The 27,380-nt window shown below is 45.6% G+C and overlaps 1 protein-coding gene and 1 long non-coding RNA gene across 6 annotated transcripts in view; one reads left to right on the top strand and one right to left on the bottom strand.

Moving 5' to 3' along the window:
* Positions 1–27,380, top strand: part of FREM1 (FRAS1 related extracellular matrix 1) — a 225,559-nt gene that overhangs the window by 40,727 nt on the left and 157,452 nt on the right. For 4 of the 5 annotated variants that reach the window (XM_068234783.1, XM_068234796.1, XM_068234805.1 and 1 more), the window contains exons 2-4: positions 7,823–8,294; positions 21,852–21,946; positions 23,141–23,442. In XM_068234783.1, the coding sequence (XP_068090884.1) occupies positions 8,055–8,294; positions 21,852–21,946; positions 23,141–23,442 (637 nt within the window). In that variant the 5' untranslated portion in view covers positions 7,823–8,054. Of the gene's footprint in view, positions 1–7,822; positions 8,295–21,851; positions 21,947–23,140; positions 23,443–24,911; positions 26,000–27,380 lie in introns of those variants that run through there. The other variant, XM_068234786.1, reaches the window with a different exon arrangement.
* LOC137517816 (uncharacterized) lies at positions 7,569–25,966 on the bottom strand. Its single transcript, XR_011020677.1, has 3 exons — positions 25,676–25,966; positions 23,291–23,439; positions 7,569–7,996 (listed from the first exon to the last, which is right to left on the bottom strand). It is a non-coding gene; the product is annotated as an uncharacterized lncRNA (long non-coding RNA).

Genomic DNA, 27,380 nt, shown 5'->3' on the forward strand with positions numbered 1-27,380 from the left:
CAGGCTTGGGATTGCATTCAAAGTTCATGTTTAGAAACTGTGCATGCGTACGTGTGCCAATGGCCATTTGTGATCTAACAATATACAGTATGTACACACAGTCTAATGCTGGGAATACACGTTACGTTTTTTGAGTTCGATTCTCCGCACAATCTATTAGCCATTAATTTCTCTGATTGATTCTCTTATCTTCCGCTCTTTTTTCTTATCTTTTTTCCATTCACTTCTATGAGAAATCGAGTGGAACAGAATCGAGCGGAGAATCGGACATGTCAGAATTTTATCTATCAAAGGCATCTATCGGAACGATATTCCGCAAAAACGTAACGTGTATTCCCAGCATAGCAGAAATGATAATTGCTCAACAGATCTGGGAGGGCTGATTGTACATTTTGCCCAAGAACCATCATTGGTCATCATTATCTTCTCACATTGTTGAGCTGTGTTTCAATGAACAGTTGATTGATAACCAGTTGTGGATTTGTTGCTTTTATCTGACGTATGTAGAAGTCCTCAGCTATTGATTCCAGCATATATCTCTATCATGCCATGCTCTTGATTATTGCAAATGTTTATGTTATCTTATATAAAAAGACCACACATTGCACAATTAGCACAATTTAGCCCGTTCCTAGGTGATTGACGACCATGACGCTAACGTAGCAGGCATTACACAAGAAATGCGAGCATTGTGTTACCTAGGTAATGCAGGTTGTGCTAACTGCACAATATATGATATGTAACATGTGTAAGTACCAGTAATATTACTTTGTGCTGCCGCATTCCTATGAAATAGACACCGGGAGATTTGGGCGCAGGGTAAAGCTGATATACGGCTTACCCTGCTCCTACAACAAGTCCCAGGCAGTACAAATTACTATTCCCCCTCCACCATCCATGGATGGCAGGGAATTATGTAATTTAGCGTCCAGATATCACTGGCGGCCAAATTTCAGTGTTTTAAAAGTAATTTGAGCTCCGTCTTTTGAAGGCTCCCAAATTACTCACTGAGCGCCGCTGTAGCCATAATTCCTATTACGGCCTATGGTGGTGCCGGCTGCACCCAAATCTCCCATGCTGTTTTAACAGCGCTCGGTGCTGCCTGATCATGGCAATTTTACTGGAGCAATGTGAATCAGGCCCCTAGTGAGAAAAATATTAATTGTTAGGTTGCAGGGGCATAGCTAGAAATCATTGGACCCCATAGAAAAATGATAATTGCCCCTCCCATTTTTTTTTATAAGGGACTCTTGTTCCCCAGGTAGCCCCATTAGAGGAAGCTAAATATACCCCCTAATATTCTGTTGGCCCCAGTATAGGTAGACATGTTTTAAGTAGAATAGAAATACCCACAGTACTGGTAGCCAGATTATCCTCCTTGAAGTATAGGTACCCAAGTTAGCCCCCCCTAAAGCATAGGTAGACATATTATTCACCCCCTCCAAAATGATAGGTAGATAGATTAGCACCCCCATAAAGTAAGGTAGCCAGATTAGCCCCCCAAGTAGGAAGTATAGGTAGGTAGCTGCCCCATATGCAGAGTAAGGGAGCGGAGCACATGACAGATATTACATACCTCTCCGGTGCTCCATCAATGAGATCTTTCTTTCTTCCTCCTAGTGTCAGAGTATCTATGATCACGGCGCCCTCTTGTGACAAGAGGGTGCTAGAGTCATAGAGACTCCGATCTGGACGGTGGCAGGGGCAAACGCAGGATTTTTAAGGGGGGGGTTCCTGAAAGGTCCAGAAGCACGTATGTCCCGAGTGCTTCCGAATACAGGTGGCTCCATACTGCCCATGCACAAAAGTGCGCTGGCGTATTACGGAGCTGCCTATCTTTGGAAGTACTCAAGGACACGAGTGTTTCTGAGGGCTTCTGGTAGCAGCAAATGTGAACGGGGGACAGCGCTGGAACAACTCCCCGAGAGAGGAACAGGAGATAGACTTAGTTTGGACAATTCAGTGGAATATGCTACATAGTTTCACATAGCGCAAGCGATACCCATATGATGCAGGGATATATGCATCTGCGGAAGATGGCGGGGCTATATAAATACTAAATAATAATATTTTGCCTCACCAGGATTGCACTTTTATTTAGCTTTCCTGTAAGACAAGAACACACAGCTCTAGGGGAAGAGGGAAACAAAGGTGAATGAGGGAGGGCTGGTGCACACCAAGAGTGCTTCTGAGCGTTTTTCAAATCAACAGTGATTTGAAAAGCGCTTGGCTAATGTTACCCTATGTGGGTGTTCCCACAGCAGCGTTGTGATTTTATCAAAATCGCAGGTATACTGCATGTAGCATGTTTTTGAGCAATTCATTCAAGAATCGCTCTGAAAATCACTTCACAAAATCACACTCACAAATTGCTAGCGATTGCTATTGTCATTTTGGCGTGCACTAGCCCAGAGAGAGGAGTGGAGAAATTGAGAATAGCCCCGGAGATGGAGCAGAGAACTTATCTGTATTGAAGTCCCACATCACACAGGCTACTTGCCTGTAATCGGACTCCTGTCCCTGTCAGTCTCTCACACAAGTCAGAAAGAAGCCCTCCTGGAGTCTAGGGACTGTCAAAAACTTTTCAGCTTGTTATCCACAGTTCCACACCTTATCCACACATGCAGTCATTATAACAATGGGGAGAGACCAGACAGATGTTTGCACACGGACCCTGAGTCCAGGCAAGCTCTGCATCATGCTGTGCATATTTACCAGCTTGCCTGCACTCTAATTTCATCATGTCTGACACTTCTGTGCTGTGGAGAGTCCAGGACTCCATAATCAACATTCTCTCACTGTAGGCTGCATCTTCTTGTGAGGGTTGTGAGGGAAGCTCGGCTGCCTCTCTCATTCTATTAGCTGGAGGGAAGCACCAGAAGTAAGAAGGGAGGGAGAATGAGGCTGTTTATATTATGCGGGCTTCCCTGGCTGAATACACAGCTCAGTGCAGGGGGGAGGTTCCAGACACCCGGAACAGCCCCCTGAGTTCGCCAGTGGGTGGAGCCGAAATAGGTATGTAACTTCTGTCCAACACTCCTCTCCCTTACTCTGCAATTCAGGGGGCCCATCGTGGGTCTCTATGAGGCTCACAGCAGACCCACGTCATGGCTGCTGAGACCACTGGGTTCCTGTTGTCTTTGGGCCACATAGCAGCCACTACGCTGATCCTTAATCAAACTTTTGTTTTTCAACTAGTCCACTACGCTGATCCCTACGCCTATGTTAGGCTGTCCTCATCCTTTTCTCTTTCCTAGTAACCACCATCAAACAAACAGTACATTTTGGCTACTTGTTGTTTTTACAAGGACTTTTAGCTCATATACAAACTAGAATCACCTTACTTCTCTTTGAGACAGTTATTGTATTGCGATACAAACTTAACTACCTGTACTATAAAGTACAAGGGCAGAGGACCACACTAGTGCCTGAGGCAGCGAAATAAATTGGCAGTCTACTCCCTCTTGTGCAGGCCATAAACCAAAAAGCTTTTTTATATGCATTTTAAAAGGTAGATATTACAATAATTATGCCTAATAGATCTAGTAGCATGTTAATACCAGTGTGCACAGTGTATGTGTATTACAAATATTTTTAAGCTGAATGTAAAACCTGTTTTGCTGTGATGAACATCTGCTTTGTTGGGTTTATGTATTTACTTGCTGATGTGTATGTCCTCACGTACAGTATACTTACAGTTTCTTCCCCAGACAGTCAAGTCATTTAAGATCATTTAATTACAGTTATTTCTCACAACAAAGAGTCCTACCCACCAATGAATGAAAGGTCATTGCCACACCAATGAAAATATAGCTACAGGCAGTTGAGGAAGCACTGCTAATAAAAAAACTTCTCACCTAAGAGACACCTTTAGACATAAAAGGATGTCTCGCCAGTTGTTACATGTTGCTTGGCATGCGCTGTTATGTGAAAGACAGATGTTGGCATGTATGTTTACATTAAAGTCCAGAACCAGGTTTTTATGTGGTGTGGTTAATGTGAAAAAGGTAATAACTAATGATGTTACGTACTCGAAATTTTCGGTTTATGAACGCATATTTGCTGCAAACGTTCACGAACCGAATTAACCAATTAAAGTTTGTGAACTTTCATCTCTAAAGGGCAGAAAACACATTATATTCCTAATTTGTGGATTTAAAATGTTCGGCATGTGTACACGTCAGTCAGGTAATGTAAGGATTAGGCCTGGTGCACACTGACAGCTGAAACGTCACATTTACCACACCTCAAACAACCGCAAAGAGCTTTAGTGATAAATGTTAGTCTTCTTGGCGGCAATCTTTGTGTAGTGGTGACGGTTGCTGTGCTTGTGCAAACGTTCATGGAAGTACAGGTGATCTTGGTTTTCCAGCCCCTATGATCGGGTTGAGGTAGTTCAATGACTTTGTGGAGTGCCCATATCAGGGAAGCATGAGGATGTTACGGCAAGGTTCCTAGCAGAAGCAGTAGAAGATGGGGTGTGCTGCTGTGTAAGCCAGTCAACTACTTTTGTGGCAAGGTACGTGGCCTCTGAACATTGGGCAATATGCTAGGGCCACAGGAAATCACAGCAGCACAACCCCTGCGGTGTGGCTTGCCCCTGCTTGTCTTTTTTTTCTTGCACAATATTACAATATAAAAAAAAAAGAATAAATCTGCCAGGGAGGAACTGATTGTCACTTCATGCAGGTCAGGTGACAGGTTTATGCTATGTGCAACAATCACCTCACAATATAGGCCCTGTTAGTGAGGCCTTATGCAGGGCAGTAGGGGGTATTAGCTGCCAGTAGTGGTGGAGAAGGATTATTGGGTTATCTAGTCAGTGCACAACTAGGACCAGCAGACCTGTCTCCAACAGCATACTTGTGCACTGGACACACAGAGCAGCAACACAATAGCAAGAAAAACAATGTACCAGCCCTAAGAAGGGCTATTAGCCATTCAGGACACTGTGGTAGCAGCAAGAATCTGCACTGAGGACACAGAACACAGTCCTAACTAATATTCTACCTGTCAGCAGCACACCATCCCTGATCTGCCTATCACAGAAGCCAAGCAAAGACTGCAAAATGGCTGCTGTGCTGGCTTTCTGATAGGTGGGGGAAGGGTGGTCCAGGTGGGAGGGATAGTCAATTGGCTGCCATAAGTCTGCTGACTGGGATGAGGGGTCCATTTTTGCTCCACTATAATGTATAGGGGGTGGGTCGAACACGCCATGTGTTTGCGAACAGATGCAAACATTTAATAATCGCCGCAAACTGTCTGAACTGTGGTAGGCATCAATCAATTAAAGCATGTTTTGAGATTTTAAAATGTTAAATCATGTATATACAAAACTTTAAGAAGTATTTTAATTTTAAGTTAATTAAAGGCAAAGGGTATGTTTGAAAAGCACAATTATGGAGCACTTCAAAAATATGTGTCAAGGGATACACAAGATGATATTACCCTTAAAACAGACCTGAATGCAGAACTTCCTCTCTGCTCTAGAAGATAAGCAACAGCATAATAACCTTCAAAGAAAGACATTTCTTTGTAACAGCTGATACAAATCTGCCGTGTGTATGGGCCTTTACACGTACGGGGGTGGTTAAGGTTAAGCATCCAGCGGGAGTGTAAAGGCTCATACACATGAGCCACAGCGGTGGCTCGAGCCATTAAAAAAAAAAAAAGCAGCGACATGGTCCCTCTGTGCAACAACCGTACACACGGTGCACAGAGGGACACAGATTCGCCGGAAGCTGTCGACGAAGGTTCCTCCCCCCCCCCCCCCCCCCCTCCCCGCCGGAAGCTCCATACATTGAGTATGGAGTTGCTGTCGCTAGTCTGCATACACACGGCGGACTAGCGACAGTTGCGGCGAAGTTGCGGCGACAGCAGCGACTAGCGACGGTTCGGGGTGCGCGCCTCATACACACGGGGAACCTGTCGCCGCAACACGCGCATGCCACGTGGTTGCGGCAACAGTTGTAGCCCGTGTGTATGGGCCATAAAATATGGATTGGGTTTAGCAATTGTAAAATATCATTATCAATTATTAATATTTTACTATCATCATTAGCACTGCAAAAGTAGAATATCTGTAAATTTACCAATAATTTTCGATCAACTATTTCTGGCGCTTACCGTAAGTTTCCAGGTACTCTTTTTTTCATTTTGTTTTTAAACTACATGGTAAGAGAGTAAACCTTGATAATTCCCACTGATGTGCTCGTCTCACCTTTAAAATAATGGACTCTAAATATAAATGCACTTAGGGATACAATGTAAAATACCCACCCATAAAACCAATGGATTCGTGGTTAAACATTGCTGCAATATTTAACCATGAATGCATTGGTTTTATAGGTGAATATTTTATACTAGTGGACCTAAGCCCTTTAAAAAACAGGCTAGGTCTGTCACTGCGCATGCACCCGCACATTTCCACTGCGCGCCCCCGCCGCGCACAGCCGCCGTGCACGTGCACACCGCGCCCATACCCCCCCCCCCTCAGCACCCCCCCCCCCCCCCGTCGGCCCGCTGGCCCATCCACCCCTTCGCCCATCATCCCTTGCCATGCGTCACTCTCCCTCAGTGTCTATGGATCCCTGCACGTGCGCAGAGCGCAGGTTTGACACACACAGAGACATGGGATGCAGAGACATTAGGGTTTTACTATAGAGGATTGCATGTCTTAGAGGCAGATCTTTGTCATTTTTGGCAATAACGGTTGTTATATTTCTAGCTCTGTGCTGCCTTGCAACATTTATACTTACTAAGCTAGGAAGTACACAACAGTTTATTGCTGATGCACAGCAGACCTTTGGTTTTATTATGTAAAATAAACCTCTCCGCAGCTCAGAACTAAGTAAATAAATGAAAAACAAAACAAAACAATGACAGGACCATCCCGTCATCAATGGAGATATGGCTCCAATAAGGAAGGGCAACACAGCCTTTTCCTCCATTTCGAGAGAGCCACCCCCACTGTTGTTGGCCATAGAAGTCCTTTGGGCAAACCCCATTGCTTGGTGAGGTTCCCATCAAAAGAGCGAAGATTCATGCTGCTATCGTTATTGATTGCTCCAAAAATCTGAGCAAACATACAGTATATGCACCTCTTCTTTGCCTAATCTGAATAGTGATGTACTGAGACCCCGAACACATTTATCCAGTAAGTTAAAGAACCAATAAAGACACTGCCATATTTGGGTCTCTTCTCTGGAGCCCCATCTCCTTTAGCTGCCTTGCTTGCAGTCTGGCAACTGGCCTGTTGGTTTCCACCTTGTCAGCTTGCTTGAAGAGTCTTTGGGAGGAGGTCTGAGCTTTTTTGGCCATCCCCTTTGTCGCTAAGTTAAATAAAGAATATGCCCCCTCGAGTATTTATTTATTTTTATCACTTTAGCTGCTTCCTGCTTCAATTTCTTTTTTGCTGTTGAATGATCAATGCTGTCACTAGCTATTACACTGCCAAAAACGGGGGGAAAGGGTTGTGTCCACTCTAGCTGGCAGTAAGGAAGACGTACTGTCTAGGGAGCGAATGAGAAGACTGCAATAATCAGGCAACTTCAGTCTTCTACAATGAATTTACTATACTTGATTTTTTTATTTCTTCATTTCCTTTCTGTGTGGTTGAAGTTTAAAAATTGAAAACATAAGTTCTTAACCATTTAAATAACATAATTAATTAAAAGCATTGTAATTTCATTTTATCATGCATATTATGAAACATTCCCAGTGGTGTCCCGTTTGTGTACAAGCATGACATGTTTGTTCTTGATGCTGCCTTTTAATAGCCAGCTTACAGTCAATTTCCTTCTGGTCTCCTTTTGTTTTGCAGGATTAGACAATCCGCAGCATAACAATATTTGACCTTGTCAGGATTCTTCAACAAGTTTTATTAAAGCGCTGTAAGTTCTTGAAAGAGCCCGTTGTGCAGAATCTGGATGAAGAGCAGCTCATCATGGAGAGCGGATGACTGAAGAACCTCTAATGTTGGATAGTGTAAAATAATCTGAAAAGGAGAAGTACCCGTTGCTGAAGGAAGTGGACTTTGAACATATTTTACAAATATGAATCCCTTCTGGGGCCATTGTGCTCATCTGTCATTGGCTTTAATACTGCTATCGCTGAGATTTTCGAGTCAGTCTTTTATCAAAGTTAATAATGGGCTCACAGTGATGAAAGGACAGAGCAACTACCTATCAGAAGAAGATCTGCAATTCTCCATCCCCAAGGAGAAGGATGCCTGCAAAGTGGAAGTCATTGTTAATGAGCCAATAACACAGAGAGTAGGAAGACTGTCACCACAGGTAAGATGCTGTAACATCACGCTGGTTATAAATGTTTCTTTATATACTGTATATGCATAATGAAACATAACATTAAATAATATGCACTTTACTGATTTTCGGGACTTGGCCAGCCAGCTCTGGTCAGGTCGCATTCTGGCCGGCCAAAGTCCGATTATTGACCATTACTTAGAATCGACCTCCATATCTCCAGCTGCCACCAGATAGATAGGTAAAGAGCATACTTCCTCTTGCGCAGACTAGCCGTGACTGGAGGAAGCTACGGGACCCGGTACCGGAGCTGCAGGCAACGGAGGACGGCGGCGTTGGAGCGATCTGTGCACATGGGGCTGGATGAAGCACCAGATATGTATAAAACTTTTTTGTTTTCCCGTCTCTGGTTTCCTTTATGTTCAAGGTTAAAAGTACACACTGTAGCACAAATCTGTACCGAATTTGGCAACTGATTCCCTTGATTTATCTAACCTGCTAACTGGTGTATTGAAAAGCAGATTGTGAGCACTATACTCTATTCATTTCAATGCAGCTAATTGAAGCTGTTGATGTGCTGAGAGCCACAGTAATACATTGTTTACTGCACTTCCTGACTGTCTGAATCACATCAGGGGGGAGATTCAGTTGTGTTCCTCTCCTCACCCTCTTTCTCTAGTGATCATGGCTGCAATAGCCTACTACCTCAAAAGATTTTAATTTGAAATCCTACAACTTTGTGAATCAATAGTAATAGCTAAGTGCTGTATTAACAGTTGTGCTAAATCAGTAAAGGTAAACTAGATAAAACTCACCTGAGGCAGCCATTCAGGACTGTCTCAGCTTAGAATCTAGTGTGTGTGTACAGGTGTCCCCCAATTTTGCATAAAAATCTGTCACGCCGGGTCCTTAGCAACAGCAACACCCAAGTGATGTCTGACTACATTGGTCCCCTGCTGACCCTGCCCACTTGAAGCCACTCCATCATCCGCTGCACTGCCAACTCTCCTCCCTTCTCAACAGAAGAAAAGGACACCGAGAGCCCGATATGGTGTAGTATGCAAAATAAATTAGGTATATTAAGGTAAGTAATTATTATACTCACAAAACTGGGTCACCATAAGGCAACCACTATACAGGCAGGTGAGGAGATTAGATCTCTCCTCACTCAGGATTAAGATGTTGCTCTCTGTAGATCGGAAGAAGAAAGGGGATAAAAACCCCTCCACCAGGGGTGGACACAGGTACTTTAAAGGAGAACAGAGGCGCGAACAGGATAAAACGTACTAAAAACTTAAAAAATCTTAATGGAGGAAGTGGTGGACTTACCTCCCCGAAGCAGACATGAAACTGTCGTTTATTCAAAACAGAAACATTTATTCATATACTCCAAATAGACAAAAGCAACGCGTTTCGCAGGTACAATCCTGCTTCTTCAGGCAATAACGACAAGGAGTACACAACAGTGTTGTCTCTAGATCATGCTCAGCGCCTCTGTCTGAGGCAGAGGCGCTGAGCGTGATCTAGAGACAACACTGTTGTGTACTCCTTGTCGTTATTGCCTGAAGAAGCAGGATTGTACCTGCGAAACGCGTTGCTTTTGTCTATTTGGAGTATATGAATAAATGTTTCTGTTTTGAATAAATGACAGTTTCATGTCTGCTTTGGGGAGGTAAGTCCACCACTTCCTCCTTTAAGATTTTTAAAGTTTTTAGTACGTTTTATCCTGTTGGAGCCTCTGTTCTCCTTTAAAGTCCCTTCTCAACAGGGCGTATCTAGGTAATATAGCGCCCATGGTAAACACTGAAATTGTGCTCCCTCCCCCCATCAGAACCCCCTAACTCCCTAACAGCACCCTACCCCGCCCTCATAGGCAGAGCAACCCCTTCACACAATCAGAGCCCCCCATGGTTTAGGTAGAAAGGTGTTTTCTGTATAGGTAGTAAGGTGCCACTAGTATAGGTAGTAAGGTGCCACCAGTATAGGTAACTAAATGGCCCAGTATAGGTAGCAAGGCAAGGTGTCCCCATTATAGGTAGACAATTGCCCCCAGTATAGTTAAATGCCCAGTATAGGTAAAAAATTGCCCCCATTATAGTTAAATGCCCCAGTATAGGTAGAAAGTTGCCCCCAGTATAGTTAAATGCCCCCAGTATAAGTAGAAAGTTGCCTCCAATATAGTTAAATGCCCCCAGCATAGGTAAAAAATTGCCACCAGTATAGTTAAATTCCCCCAGTATAGGTAGAAAGTTGGCCCCGGTATAGGTAGTTAAATGCCCCCAATAAAGGGAGTTCGCCTGTAAAACGCTGTCTGCCGCGGCACGCTGCCTTTCAGACCTCCAGAATAGCGTGGTGACGAATCAGACCTTCAGATCAGCGCAAGACCCAAGCAGCACACAGCAGCCGTGCACATGGTTTAAAATGCAGGAAGTGATGAGTGACGTCACTTCCGCATCTGAAGTCCAGTGGTACTGTGTGCCACTCGGCTACTGCACTGATCTACAGGTCTGAAAGGGAGGGCGACAGGGCAGGCAGGCTGAGGAGAGCAGCACCGGTGCCATAGCAACAGGCGCCCATGTCTAATTTTTTGGGGGGTGCACCTCTGCAGATACGCACACTGCGTCTCAATCGAATAGATACGTATCTGTACTGGGATGCATATTTACTTTGCTGGTGCCCCTAAGCGTCACCCGAAGGATGGAGTTCGATCTTGATGGGTGACACCTATTTAGTGTATGTACATAGCTTAACACTAACAGGTTTCACCACTATAGGCAGGAAAATGACAATGGGTATTAACAGCAGGGCGAGCACTGTAATAACAACGCAGGAGATTTTGGGCGCAGCCAGCGCCACCATAGACCGTAATATGAATTACGGCTATAGTGGCGTACAGTGAGTAACTTCAGCGCCATCAGAAGACAGAGTTGAAGTTACTTTTAAAACAATGTAATTCGGTCGCCAGCAATAGCTGGAAGCCGAATTACATCATTCCCCACCATCCCCACATGGAACTGGAGGGGGAATAGTAATTAACACTGCCGGGACTTGTGCAGGAGCATGGTTAGGCATATAGCAGCTATATCCTGTGCCCAAGTCTCCCGGCGGCGATTTCATAGGTAGGCCAGCAGGGAGTGTAGTGGTGGAAGGACTGGATTCTGGCACTCTTAAGGTTTTGTCATCTACTATGGCAGCTGTAATACTGCCTTTATAATAACATAATGCTATATGGCCTACCACTGCCCTTTATATTCTCAGAACACAGTTATAAATGTATCTTTATTTAAGTCTTTCAGAAGCACAGTGCTACTGACAAACGTTGCCTAAAAAGATGAAAGGAGTATTCTGCTAATGTCTGTAAAAAAAAAAGCAACAAAAAATTAAAATACATTTGCGTATTGAACACTTATTTTTGTTTGTAAAATAAATTGGTCTATCTTGTTGAAGTCACTAAATTGGTTTTTAATTACTTCTTTTCATCTGAACAATCTTGAAATATCTAGCTGCACGTCAGAAAATGCATTGCTGCCCCCTGCTGGCATTGAAAATAAATTGACAGTACTTTTATAGCTTAGTTTAAAATAATGACAGTGTGTAAGTATGTATGTGTATTCTCACTAATCACATTTATATAATTACCTTTTCCTTTCATGGATACAGCATTTGTTCATTATCCCCATTGCAGCGATGATGTGAATAGTCTCAGAGTGACATTTCACTATTTTGTTTTAAAATCTTGCTTTGTAAAATAAGTAATGACAAACCCAATAAGGTGATAAACAAAGTACAGGAAGTGCCTGTTACCTGAACTGCAAGAAAGACTGCAGTTTGCACCTGTTTAGGACTTGCACATTTGCACTGGCCTTATGTACAAGGCAATGAGGGTGATTTGCAAAAGACAGAATGGTTTAATTGTGAAGGTGTAAAACGTTTATAAAACAATCAGGTATTCACTTTCTTTTTCCAGAAAATGTTGTGTCATTTCTTTAGTTGCTAACTCTTGGTGGCCCTTTCAATACATTTCATAGAAGATGCCTAAATTGTTTTAGGGACTTTATGGAAGGACAGTCATGCTGGTCAAAGAAGGTTGCAGTGAAACTCCAATTTTGTTGCAAAAAACATTTACAGGATTAGCTATCTACTTTGAAATACTATGTGACTTCCAAGAGAATAAACAGGAATTTGCTGCACATTACTCAGGCAGCTTGACTTTATTGTTGTAGCCCAGACAACAATAACAGCTAAAGCTTAACCACTTGAGGACCACAGTCTTTTCGCCCCTTAAGGACCAGGGCCGTTTTCTCCATTCAGACCACTGCAGCTTTCACGGTTTATTGCTCGCTCATACAACCTACCACCTAAATGAATTTTACCTCCTTTTCTTGTCACTAATACAGCTTTCTTTTGGTGCTATTTGATTGCTGCTGCGAGTTTTACTTTTTATTATAATCATCAAAAAAGACATGAATTTTGTCAAAAAAATGACTTTTTTAACTTTCTGTGCTGACATTTTTCAAATAAAGTGAAATTTCCTATACATTTGAGCGCGAAAGTTATTCTGCTACATGTCTTTGATAAAAAAAAAACCATTCAGTGTATATTTATTGGATTTGGTAAAAGTTATAGCGTTTACAAACTATGGTGCCAAAAGTGAATTTTCCCATTTTCAAGCATCTATGACTTTTCTGCGCACCTGTCAGGTTTCATGAGGGGCTAAAATTCCAGGATAGTACAAATACCCCCCAAATGACCCCATTTTGGAAAGAAGACATCCCAAAGTATTCACTGAGAGGCATGGTGAGTTCATAGAAGATTTCATTTTTTGTCACAAGTTAGCGGAAAATGACACTTTGTGACAAAAAAAAAAAAAAAAAGTTTCCATTTCTTCTAACTTGCGACAAAAAAAAAAATGAAATCTGCCACGGACTCACTATGCTCCTCTCTGAATATCTTGAAGTGTCTACTTTCCAAAATGGGGTAATTTGTGGGGTGTGTTCACTGTCCTGGCATTTTGGGGGGTGCCTAAATGTAAGCACCCCTGTAAAGCCTAAAGATGCTCATTGGACTTTGGGCCCCTTAGCGCAGTTAGGCTGCAAAAAAGTGCCACACATGTGGTATTGCCGTACTCAGGAGAAGGAGTATAATGTGTTTTGTGGTGTATTTTTACACATACCCATGCTGGGTGGGAGAAATATCTCCGTAAATGACAATTTTTTAATTTTTTTTACACACAATTGTCTATTTATAGAGATATTTCTCCCACTCAGCATGGGTATGTGGAAAAATACACCCCAAAACACATTATACTACTTCTCCTGAGTACGGCGATACCACATGTGTGGCACTTTTTTGCACCCTAACTGCGCTAAGGGGCCCAAAGTCCAATGAGTACCTTTAGGATTTTACAGGTCATTTTGAGAAATTTGGTTTCAAGACTACTCCTCACGGTTTAGGGCCCCTAAAATGCCAGGACAGTATAGGAACCCCACAAATTACCCCATTTTAGAAAGAAGACACCCCAAGGTATTCCGTTAGGAGTATGGTGAGTTCATAGAAGATTTTTTTTTTGTCACAAGTTAGCGGAAATTGATTTTAATTGTTTTTTTTTCACAAAGTGTCATTTTCCGCTAACTTGTGACAAAAAATAAAATCTTCTATGAACTCATCATACGCCTAACAGAATACCTTGGGGTGTCTTCTTTCTAAAATGGGGTCACTTGTGGGGTTCCTATACTGCCCTGGCATTTTAGGGGCCCTAAACCATGAGGAGTAGTCTTGAAACCAAATGTCTCAAAATGACCTGTGAAATCCTAAAGGTACTCATTGGACTTTGGGCCCCTTAGCACAGTTAGGCTGCAAAAAAGTGTCACACATGTGGTATCGCCGTACTCAGAAGAAGTAGTATAATGTGTTTTGTGGTGTATTTTTATATATAACCATGCTGGGTGGGAGAAATACAGGGCAGGAGGAAGCCAGTATAATAGGCTTTGTATACATTACAAAGCCTATTATACATTGTTTCAGCGGCGATCCGGGTGCTAGTAACCCGCCGGCGCTTCCGAACGGCCGGCGGGTTACAGCGAATGGTGGGCGGAGCCAGTCCCCGGCGGCTGATCGCGTCACGAATGACGCGATCACCGCATAGCCACTCCCGCAGCCGCCCCCGCCGATGGGCGTAGTGCGGTCGTTTGGGCCCGGACTTTGCCGCCGCCCATCGGCTGGGGGCGGTCAGGAAGTGGTTAACATACGGTGCATGCCACACTTTAGCAGAAAAAAAATCCTACTGTGGAACACAGATTTCCCTTTACTTCATGTCCACTTCGTGTCAATAGTGGCATATTAAGGGTGCCCATTTCCAGTGTGATTTTTAGTGAATTTTTTTTTATTAGATCATTCATATCAAATTGTATGTAAACAAAAAAAGCTCTATTGATTTTGAATTATTGCATTAGCAATCATTTCTCTAAAGTAAAACCGAAGCAAAATAGAAATAAAAATCATATACTCCCCTACCATATGAACAGGGAAGGCTCTGGATCCTATATAGAGCAGTAATGGCTAACCTTGGCACTTCAGCTGTGACAAACTACAAATCCCATCATGCCTCTGACTCCCCGAGTTATGCTTAGAGCTGTCAGTGTATTGCAATGCCTCATGGGACTTGTAGTTCCACCACAGCTAGAGTGCCATGGTTAGCCATCACTGGCTGCTATAGAGCCTTCCAGGTCCTCTCATGGTCTCCTTGTTCCAGCGCTGTCACCCCCGTTGTACGTTTTCAACCGACTGGTCGAATATGCCTTCTGGGATCCTCAGAAGCACTCGCGACCCCAAGTGTTCCCGAAGACGTGCCGCTCTGTACCCGGGACACGAGTGCTTCTGATGCTTTCCCGAGGTCTACCTGATTCGGCAAATTTGAACCGGGGACCATGGGGTCTATAAAGTCCAAGGCATTCCCTCTCCATGGGTAAGTATCTGACTTTTTCTTCTAACTTCCCTACAGGTTTGCTTTAAAGGGATCAGTAAGAGGAATACAGGGGCTGCCATCTTCGTTCCTTTATTAGTTATTTATTACTAGCTGACCCGCGGCGTAGCATACGCCACATAAGGGTATAGCGGGCAGGAAGTGGGTATTGGGCACAGCGGCGGGGAGGGGGATCACACCCCTCTCACCTGGGTCCCCCAAGTGCGCTCCCCCTCCAGCTTAAGCTCAGGAGGTCCCCCCCCCCACCTGGGTCCCCCATGTGCGCTCCCCCTCCAGCTTAAGCTCAGCAGGACCCTCCCTCCCTCACCTGGGTCCCCCATGTGCGCTCCCCCTCCGCGCTAAGCTCAGCAGGACCCCCCCTCCCTCACCTGGGTCCCCCATGGGCGCTCCCCCTCCAGCTTAAGCTCAGCAGGATCCCCCCACCTGGGTCCCCCATGTGCACTCCCCCTCCAGCTTAAGCTCAGCAGGACCCTCTCCCTCACCTGGGTCCCCCATGTGCGCTCTCCCCCCCCAGCTTAAGCTCAGCAGGACCCCCCCCCTCCCTCACCTGGGTGCCCCATGTGCACTCCCCCTCCAGCTTAAGCTCAGCAGGACCCCCCCCCCCCTCACCCGGGTTCCTCATGTGCGCTCCCCCTCCAGCTTATGCTCAGCAGGACCCCCCCCCCCCCCTCACCTGGGTTCCTCATGTGCGCTCCCCCTCCAGCTTAAGCTCAGCAGGACCCCCCCTCACCTGGGTCTCCCATGTGCACTCCCTCTCCAGCTTACGATCAGCAGGACCCCCACTCCCTCACCTGGGTCTCCCATGTGCACTCCCCCTCCAGCTTAAGCTCAGCAGGACCCCCCCCCCCCTCACCCGGGTTCCTCATGTGCGCTCCCCCTCCAGCTTATGCTCAGCAGGACCCCCCTCCCTCACCTGGGTCCCCCATGTGCGCTCCCCCTCCAGCTTAAGCTCAGCAGGACCCCCCCTCACCTGGGTCTCCCATGTGCACTCCCTCTCCAGCTTACGATCAGCAGGACCCCCACTCCCTCACCTGGGTCTCCCATGTGCGCTCCCCCTCCAGCTTAAAGGGATACTGTAGGGGGGTCGGGGGAAAATGAGCTGAACTTACCCGGGGCTTCTAAAGGTCCCCCGCAGACATCCTGTGTTGGCGCAGCCACTCCCCAATGCTCCGGCCCCGCCTCCGGTTCACTTCTGGAATTTCTGACTTTAAAGTCAGAAAGCCACTGCGCCTGCGTTGGCGTGTCCTCGCTCCCGCTGATGTCACCAGGAGTGTACTGCGCAGACACAGACCATACTGGGCCTGCGCTGTGCGCTCTTGATGACATCAGCGGGATCGAGGACACGGCAACGCAGGTGCAGTGGTTTTCTGACTTTAAAGTCAGAAATTCCAGAAGTGAACCTGAGGCGGGGCCGGAGCATCGGTGAGCGGCTGCGCGGGCACAGGATGTCTGCGGGGGACCGTTAGAAGCCCCGGGTAAGTTCAGCTCATTTTCCCCCGACCCCCCTACAGTATCCCTTTAAGCTCAGCAAGACCCCCCCCCCCCCTCACCTGGGTCCCCATGTGTGCTCCCCCTCCAGCTTAAGCTCAGCAGGACCCCCCCTCACCTGGGTCCCCCATGTGCGTTCCCCCTCCAGCTTAAACTCAGCAGAACCCCCCCCCCTCACCTGGGTCCCCCATGTGCGCTCCCCCTCCAGCTTAAGCTCAGCAGGACCCCCCCCCTCACCAGGGTCTCCCATGTGCGCTCCAGCTTAAGCTCAGCAGGACCTTCCCTCACCTGGGTCCCCCATGTGCGCTCCCCCTCCAGCTTAAGCTCAGCAGAACCCCCCCCCCCCACCTGGGTCCCCCATGTGCGCTCCCCCTGCAGCTTAAGCACAGCAGGACACCCCCCCCCCCTTCACCTAGGTCCCCCATGTGTGCTCCCCCTCCAGCTAAAGCTCAGCAGGACCCCCCCCCTTCACCTGGGTCCCCCATGTGTGCTCCCCCTCCAGCTTAAGCTCAGCAGAACTCCCCCACCTAGGTCCCCCATGTGCGCTCCCCCTTCAGCTTAAGCTCAGCAGCAGCCGCCGCTATTAGTAGGAGGCAGCGGGTGGGGATGACTCACCTCTCCCGCTATCCAGCATGCGTTCCACTGTTGTCACTTCCTGCTATGCTGCCCACTGTATTGTAAGGTGAGGTTAGTCATCCCTGCCCACTGCCTCTTACTAATAGCGGCGGCTGCTGCTGAACTTAAGCTAGAGGGGGAGCGCAGATAGGGGACGCATGTGAGGGAGGGGGGGTTTCTGACCCCCCTCCCCGCCGCTGTGCCCAATACCCCCTTCCTGCCCGCTAGCCCCTCCAGCTCGGCACTACTTCTTCTTCTTGCTTGGACTGGCCCCTTCTTCTTGCTTGGACCGGTAATGGGGGCAGGGCACTACTTCTTCTTCTTGCTTGAAGGTTGAGGCACTTACTCTACTATATATATATAGATGTATATACTACTGACAATTTCCGCAGTGCTGTACAGGGTACAGTATATTGTTTTGTCCCTTAACTGTCCGTCAGAGGGGCTCACAATGTAATCATACTTTACAAACAATGTCAGTTGCCTGGCTGCCAGGCTGAGCTTTTGGCTTTAGTTGTTTTTGAGTCACAAGCATGCAGCCAGTGGAGTCAGATCAGCTCATTCTGTGCCAGCGACTTTAAAGTATTAGAACTAGTAGTGCTTTAGCTCAGAAGTCAGGCAACTGGCATTTTCTGTTAGAGAATTAGGGTGGTAGTCTCCATATTCCTCTCACTTCAGGTTTCCTTTGAAAAACTGCTTGATCGGCATGCCTGATTTTTTTTACCTACACATGATCACAACTTTTTTCAATGTTGTAAATAGTCTGGTGCCCATTAAAGTGGACCCAAATTAAAAATACACAATTTCAAAAATAAAATCTATTTTCTAAATTATAATAATAAATAACAGCCTTTTTTCAGCTGCATGATGACAAATATAAAATATTTTACATTTATTGGAAGAACCCCTCCCTTCCTTTCATATTGCCGGGACAGAATCCGGCAGACTGGTGGAGGAGATAAAAAACAAAACACAGGCTGCTACTGATGATGTCACAGGGGAAGTGATCTCAGCTTGTGTGAGATTCACATAGACGACGCCCCTGTGAGGGAGGCTAGCTGATGACAAACACACCCATGATCTAAAACCTCCTACTAAGCTCAGAAGTAATGGCTGCCACCTGTATAACCCTAGTTTTGAAAAGAGAAGGGTGAAAAGCATGCACTGAAATGTTCATAGGCTTGAAGGAGTGTTTATTTATCCTTGTATGTGTCAGAGTAGTGCAACTAAATATTTTGAATTAAAAAAATGTTTGGTTTGGTTCCGCTTTAACAGTGCATATTTTTTTAAGTGAAAGGTCGTTTTTTGAGCAGATCATTTTGATCACATTGTATGAAAGCAGAGAAACTCGTGTGTCCAATCAATCCTGAATAATTGCAATAATCGATAATTTCCTTAAAGAATGTAAAAGATTTTAATGGTGCAATTTTTAGTGTACAATCTTTTTTGAGCAGACCATTCAGATCAAATGGAAATAATTTTTTTAACTGATCCACAGAATTAATGGATCCAAGCCATTTGCAATATCGAAACCAGCTGTGATCATATGTTTGTAAAAAATGTGCCATGCCAATTGACCTGTTCATCACAGAAACAGCCGTTAATACGATAATTGTGGACTGATTGGGCCCATTAGCTTCTCTGTTTTTTTTTTATAAAATTCGATCTAAATGATCTGACTGAAAAAAATTATTGTTCACTAAAAATTGCTTCATTAATGGGCACCTTTACTGCAACTGCTACAGGAATTAGGCGAAATTCTCCCAAATGTCCCAAATGTAATTCCAGACAGCAAAACACAAAAAATGGCAGCTGTGATAACACTACTTTGCTCTATGCATTCCTTCAGAGAAAATCTGAGTGAAATTAGACTTTAAAATACAAAATGTTTTTTTTGTAGCATTTACAACTGATGCATCATTGTTCAGGCCTCATTCACATCTAAAAATGAAACGTTTTGCGTTTTTGTGTGCTTCCCCCCCCCCCCCTCCTGGCACTCCACTGCGCACTGCGTTTTTTTAAAAAGCGTTTTCCTAAGCGCTTTGTCCGAGTTTTGAGATTCGCTCCCTGACACAAGTCAGGAAGTGAACTCTGACCCGGAAAATAATAAATACAATGTATATATTGTAAAAAACGCGAAGGCAATCACCACATAAATCGTTTTTTTGAGCATTGAGCGCTCTTCCTATACCTTCCATTATAGCAAAAACGCCCCAAAAATGGTACAGGCACTGCTTTGCTGAACGCACAGCACGCTGATATGAACCTTCTCATAGAGATTAATTGCACAAGCCCTTGCAACTTATGTGTCCCTCGCCGCAGCTCCGCTCTCAGCGGGTCGCCCGGGGTCCCTTCTGTAGCAGCCGCCAACCTGGCGAGATCGGCGGCTATTGTGTATGAGCGAGCATGCGGCCGCGCCGCTCGCGTTCATGCTCCTGTCGCCAGGAGCATGAATGCGTAGGGCGTGGCCATGTGGTTGCTCATGTGCAGTAGCTACAGAGGGTACCCATCGACCCGCCGAGAACGGAGCTACGGCAAGGGATAAATTCTTGCAGGGGCTGGAGGAAGCCACTGGTAAGTAAATCTGGATTAGCGTAATTTCCCTGATGTTTCCTTTAAGTTACAGAATTCCATTACAGGACCACTATCGCGAAAAAAAGTAGGCATTTAAAATCTGACAGAACCGACAGGTTTTGGGACAATCCATCTCCTCATAGGGTATTTCAAGGGTTTGCTTTGTTTTCAACAGCATTTCCTGAACAGCAGTTTAACTGCCAAAATAGCAAGATACCAGTCGGCCTCCCTAATCACTTGCACACTATTATATCAGGAAATGCTGTTGAAAACAAAGAAAGCCCTGAGAATCCCCCTTAAAAAGATGGACTGGCCCAAAACCTGTCATCTGTCACATTTTAACTGCCTACTTTTTTCGCGATAGTGGTCCTTTAAGCACTTTGAAACATCACAAATATCTACTTTTTGTTTCGTTTTTTTTTTCTGAAAAATTACCTGTGTCTTGGCCTTAGTTTAACCCCCTTGGCGGTATGAAAAATACCGCCAGGGGGAAGCGCAACAGTTTTTTTTAATTTTTTTTTTTTTTTAATCATGTAGCGAGCCGAGGGCGATAGGCGATCAGGAAATCCCGTTCAAAGAACGGGATTTCCTGGAGGGCTTCCCCCGTCGCCATGGCGACGGGGCGGGATGACGTCACCGACGTCAGCGACGTCGGGACGTCATTGGGAGACCCGATCCACCCCTCGGCGCTGCCTGGCACTGATTGGCCAGGCAGCGCTCGGGGTCTGGGGGGGGGGGGGGGCCGCGCGCCGCACCGCGATCGGGCGCGCGGCGGCGGCGATCGGGGTGCTGGCGCAGCTAGCAAAGTGCTAGCTGCGTCCAGCAAAAAAAAAATTAAGCAAATCGGCCCAGCAGGGCCTGAGCGGCACCCTCCGGCGGCTTACCCCGTGTCACACACGGGGTTACCGCTAAGGAGGTTAAATGTTCTCCTACAAGGTTTTTCTATATACCCCAATGCTGGGAGTACAGCACACCATGAGATTTTTTGGCAGATGGATGGTTCTATAGATAATTTCCAACAGGTCCATTCTAATTTTCATTCATTTTTCTGATCGATTTCTTGTAGAAGTGAATTGAAATCGATCAGAAAAACAATCTGGGAATGGATTGGATAATCGATCGAATAGTAAATCTGCTGAAAAATATCATTCTGTATTCCCAACATAAGATAAGGAAGATAGGCAAGGTCTCCCAGGCAGAGTCTGTTGTTACGTTAGACGAGTCTGTTATCTTTGTATCTGTCAGTCAAGCTCTCTAGACTAAATTGCAGGCATTAGTCAGAATTCTGACTGAAGACAGATTCTCAACACTGTTCAGAAGTTTTGTGGTTGTTGAATCTTGAAGGGAAAAAACAAGGTTTAAATTGCAAATGTATTTCTGTCCAGGGGCATAACAAAAGACCCTGCAAAGGATGCAGTTGCAGGGGGACCCAGAAGCTGCAGGGGGCCCCATGGGGGGGGGAGGGGGTGTTTCTTTTCCATGTCATGAGAGACTTACAACTAAGGGCATGGAGAGAAAAAAAAACTTTCTGCTCTCTGCACATTTTGTTCTAATGACTGCATCTGCTCTGCCACTAATAAGGAATCATACAAAGTTTTGTAGACTGTCCTTACTCAGTGTGCAGCAGGCTTTTTTGTACAACACCCTGCCCCCTGCCCCCCCCCCCCCCCCCCCCAAGTGCTGTGTACTACAGTGATACTGGAGGAGTCTGCAGAGCCAATATAGCAATTGTATAACATTGGTTCTCAGTTTACCTGTGCAGAAATCGGGGTTGGGGGGTGTTAGGTGGCCCCATCCAAAGTTTCGCAGGGAGGCCCAGTGATTTCTAGTTACGCCCTTGTCTCTGTCTAATTCCTAGTCCCCTGTTGCTTTGTGGAATTCACCTTTAAGATATTGTTGATTTATATAGTGTGTTTTACTTTTTCCAGGTATTTGACTGTCATTTCCTCGCAAATGAAGTACAGTATGTTCACAATGGCTGCCCCATCTTAGATGAAGATGATGTTATGCTCAGACTTTACAGGTTAGCTACCTTTCGTCAATTAATGCAAAAACAAAGCAATAAGCCTTTTCAGGTGTAATTGTGCAGAAGAGTACCATTATTAAGTATAATGTGTATGTGTGGTATGGACTAGAGTTGATCACATGACCTGGGTGCTGTGTAACATACATTACAGTATAAACACATTGAAAGACATCAACCTCAAAGGCAGGTATGTTAAACACCAGTCCTCAAGGGCCGAGGTCCTCGCATATTTTTGCCGGTCGGCCCCGGCATCGTGTACTTTTATTCGCCTTCCCCACCATCAAGCGCGTCATGTGCAGGTGCAGTACGCTTGTGCCTGTGCTGTGCACGGCGTGCTTGACAGCGTGGAAGATGATGAAGAGTATGCGTTGTCGGGGGCAGACTATCAGTCGGTCGAAAAGTAAACTAACACACGGCGGGGACTGGAGGACACTCAAGGAGCGGCGAGGGCACAAGACGGCTGCAGGGGGCTTGGGGAAGCCCCAGGTAAGTGAAACTTCCCCCCACCCCCAGGGTTAAGGTTCACTTTTAAATGACACGTGACATGATGCTGCAAGGTAGGGTGACCAAAAAAGAACACAGAGACAATGGGAGTTCAAATGATGCAGTATGTCACAAGAAGAGGGATGGAAAACAAAAAGGATTAGGGTACTCCTCCCCCCCAGTATAAGTAGCCAGATGACTCCCTTAATCCCTCCTTTTCCCACTTCCCCCCTTTCAGTATAGGTAGCCAGCTCGCCTTCACACCGCAGCAGCCATCAGTGTCACTCAATTCTCAGCTCATCTCCTGTGCCGAAGCTTCCTCTTCCCCTCTGTCTCCAATGCTGACCAAATCCATAGCCACCTGCCATAATGCAAACGTGCACAGAGTTCAAGGTGGTCACTGCACAGGCCAATGGCAGCAAGCTTGCAAATGGTGCATAAGTTCAACCTGGTGCTTTGGTGCCCTTGCTCCTGTGGTGCCCTAGGCCATGGCCTAAATTTGGCCCTGAGCACAGCACCAATAATGAGCTAATGCAGTGACTGGATGAGGGCCCCATGTGAGCTCCTTAGGTCCAGGGGCCCTGATGCAGTTGCAACCTCTGCACCCTCTATTGCTATGATGCTGATTAGTATATTATACATATGTTAAGGATTTGTATGAATGCCTGTATACTTGTATGTATAAAAGTGTCATTGCTATTTGAACAGGTTCACGGAAAATGAAACCATCACAGAAAACTTCATCCTGAGGGTGAAATTAGTCGAACCGGACTGTAAAATGGTAAAGCTGGGACCCAAAAAACTGGAAGTAACAGAATTCTATGGACTGTCAAATGCCATTGACAAGAACATACTGACCTTAGATTATGAGAAAAGGATGAATCTGGAATGCTCTATTCGAGTGGCCTCTTCAGAGTCTTACCTGCCAGCTCATGGTCAGCTTGTCACCGGAAACCCTGAGGAAGAGCAGCCGCGTGGCGACCATCCGCACAGTTACCTCACCAAGTCTAGTAAGGAGAATTCAAAGAAATATTGGCACTGAGGACTGGATGAATGATGTCACAACATCTAGTTCATGTTTCAGATATCTGTACTTGGAAATGTATTGCCACTATGTACAAAACAAGTTGTAGAATAGAATTATGAGATAACCGTGCAAACATACAATAGATAGAATATCATGATATAAATGTAGGCAAGGAAGTTAGCTATACAAAGCAATAGTAAAGTCAGTCAAAAGTGCACAATACATTCTAGTGGAGAGCACTTAATATACGTGCATTGCGCACTGTCCATTTATAATTCAGTGTGAATGCACAGACTGTACATCTCCACATCGTGCAATCAGATATGATCGTTTCAAGGCAGAAGTGGGTGCAGCCTGTATATTCACACTAAATATGTTGGCTATATTTAGTGCTAAGACGTAAGCTAGTATGCAGGGGTGTAACTACAAAGCATGGGGCACCCCCAACATTTTTTGATAGGGCCCCTCAATGTTCATCTTTCCCTTGCCTCACCTGGTGATCCTCTTAACCCGGGGGGGAGGGGTTTCTTACAGGGGTCATAAAACAAGTTTGGAGATCATTATCTTCACACCCAGAACATCCCTTTGTTCGGAAAGAGGGAAACAGTAATTGGGATCCACTAACAGTTCTGGGCCTCCCCTGTAGTTATGCCCCTGCTGGTATGCACAGAAAGATGGTACTAAAGGTGCTCATTAACAGTACAATTCAGGGCCGGTTCTAGACAGGCACATATAAGGGGGCAGCCAGAAATTTGCAGGGGGCATAAAAAACCCCTGCGCCGCGCGTAGCGCGGCGCGCCAAAAAATGGGCGTGGTCATGCAGCAGACCGTGGGTGTGGTCATGGGTGGGGCCAAATATACATGACTTTAGCAGTGGTGTTAAAGGTCTGCTGGGATAGTTTGAGCTCTGCTGTAGTGCATCCCCCAAAAATATATGTGATCTGACAGCATTTCACCAAAAATACACTGCCAAGTTGCTGATGTATGGCACCCTTAAAGGAAACCAAAGATGATTGATACTGTTTTATACATACCCAGGTCTTCCTCCAGCCCCATGCACACAGATCGCTCCCACGCCGCCGTCCTCTGCTGCCTGCTGCTGCGGTATTGGGTCCCGTTAGTTCAGCCAGTCTGCGCAAGAGGAACTGCGCTCTTTACGTATCTCTCCAGCGACCACCGAAGAGATACGTAGAGGGCGCACTTCCCTTGGGTAGACTGGCAGAACTAACGGGACCCAATACCGCAGCAGCAGGCAGCAAAGGACGGCGTCGTGGGAGTGATCTGTGCGCATGGGGCTGGAGGAAGCCCCAGGTATGTATACAACACTGTCAATCATCTCTGGTACACTTTAAGACATTCTTAATAGGAGACCAGCAGCAGCTACAAATGATTAAATTAGGATACACAAAGCTTAAGGGCCTGTTCAGACTATCTGCATATGAAGAATGCGTTTAAAATCGAAGAAACGCAAGTTGAAAAACGCATGCGTTTTTCTTGCGTTCTAATGCGTATTTTATTGTGTTTTGCACACACACATGACCCATGGGGAAAAAAATAATTATGGGAACCGCAGAGGAAAACGGACGCTAAAAACGCAATAGTACGCGTTTTTGATACGCGTCCATAGACTTTCATCGCGTCCGTTTCTATGCATAACGCACAGAACTGCGTGCAGCAATGCGGATGAGAAACGTATGCGTCTCAGACGCATACATGTGAACTAGCCCATTCAAAAGCATTAGGAGCCGTTCCTATGCGTTTTTGGTACCCAGACACGTTCCCTGAAAACGTCTAGGAACGCGCATAGTCTGAACAGGCCCTAAGAAGCTAGGACAGGCAGTGAAAGGGTTAAAAGAAAATGCAGGCTGAAGTGAGCAGAGCAGATAGAAGAGCAGAGGGCAGGTCAGTCAGTGAGACTGAATAGTGAAAAGAAGGGGGGTGAGCCATTACACAGAGTATATCTGACCTCTGTGCAGATTGTTCCTGCTCCCTGAGCTGCAGATAGGAATCAGTTATTAATAAAAGAGTATCCCCCTGCCCACCAATCATCACAGTGATGTGGGCACAGGGTCCTCAGGTCAGTGTGGGAGGTCAGGGGACTCGTACATTATACACAACATAGCGCCGTCCATCAGCAGCACACAGGCAGTCTGACAGGCTGTGTCCTGTGTATGCAGAGAGCTGGGCGGCTGGGACTGGAGACATAAATCACTTGCCTTTTCCTCTCATGTCTCCCCAGCGCGCCCATCCTTCTCATTCAGATACAGAGATACTTGTGGCTGGCTGGCCGGGATCACATGGGGCGGGCAGCCAGTGAGAGAGCAGAGTGTCTCACTCCTCTCTCACTGGCTGCCTGGCCCCATGTGATACCCGACCAGGCTACTGAGTGTCTCTATCTCCGCCCTCTACACACAGCACAGCGGAGATAGAGGAAATGTGTCTGCGTTCCATGGACCAGGAAGCAGCAGCATATTTGAGGGGGCAAGAAGTCTATTTGAGGGGGCTCTGCCCCCTCTTGCCCCCCCCTAAAGCCGGCCCTGGTACAATTTATAGCAAATGATCATAATTTCTATAAGATCGTTCAGAGTAAAAGAAAAGATTGTATTTAGTTTATCCATAACACTAGAATCCAACTTACGATCATAGCTCCATCAGTTGTGCTCATATCTATGATAAAAACCACCAAGAGGAATGATCAGTTCTTTAACCACTTGAGGACCGACCGTGGGCTTTACCCCCCTTAAGGACCAGAGCCTTTTTCTCCATTCAGACCACTGCAGCTTTCACGGTTTATTGCTCGCTCATACAACCTACCACCTAAATGAATTTTGGCTCCTTTTCACTAATAAAGCTTTCTTTTGGTGCTATTTGATTGCTGCTGCGATTTTTACTTTTTATTATATTCATCAAAAAAGACATGAATTTTGCCAAAAAAATAATTTTTAACTTTCTGTGCTGACATTTTTCAAATAAAGTAAAATTTCTGTATACATGCGGCACAAAAAAATGTGGACAAACATGTTTTTGATTAAAAAAACCCCATTCAGCCTATATTGATTGCTTTGGGTAAAAGTTATAGCGTTTACAAACTACGGTGCAAAAAGTGAATTTTCCCATTTTCCAGCATCTCTGACTTTTCTGACCCCCTGTCATGTTTCATGAGGGGCTAGAATTCCAGGATAGTATAAATATCCCCCAAATGACCCCATTTTGGAAAGAAGACATCCCAAAGTATTCACTGAGAGGCATAGTGAGTTCATAGAATATATTATTTTTCGTCACAAGTAAGCGGAAAATGACACTTTGTGACAAAAAAAAAAAAAAGTTTCCATTTCTTCTAACTTGCGACAAAAAAAAATGAAATCTGCCACGGACTCACCATGCCCCTCTCTGAATACCTTGAAGTGTCTACTTTCCAAAATGGGGTCATTTGTGGGGTGTGTTTACTGTCCTGACATTTTGGGGGGGTGCTAAATTGTAAGCACCCCTGTAAAGCCTAAAGGTGCTCATTGGACTTTGGGCCCCTTAGCGCAGTTAGGCTGCAAAAAAGTGCCACACATGTGGTATTGCCGTACTCAGGAGAAGTAGTATAATGTGTTTTGGGGTGTATTTTTACACATACCCATGCTGGGTGGGAGAAATATCTCTGTAAATGACAATTGTTTGATTTTTTTTACACACAATTGTCCATTTACAGAGAGATTTCTCCCACTCAGCATGGGTAGGTGTAAAAATACACCCCAAAACACATTATACTACTTCTCCTGAGTACGGCGATACCACGTGTGGCACTTTTTTGCACCCTAACTGCGCTAAGGGGCCCAAAGTCCAATGAGTACCTTTAGGATTTCACAGGTCATTTTTGTTTCAAGACTACTCCTCACGGTTTAGGGCCCCTAAAATGCCAGGGCAGTATAGGAA

This window comes from Hyperolius riggenbachi, chromosome 1, assembly GCF_040937935.1.
Source record: "Hyperolius riggenbachi isolate aHypRig1 chromosome 1, aHypRig1.pri, whole genome shotgun sequence".
In the NCBI taxonomy this organism is placed as follows: domain Eukaryota; kingdom Metazoa; phylum Chordata; class Amphibia; order Anura; family Hyperoliidae; genus Hyperolius; species Hyperolius riggenbachi.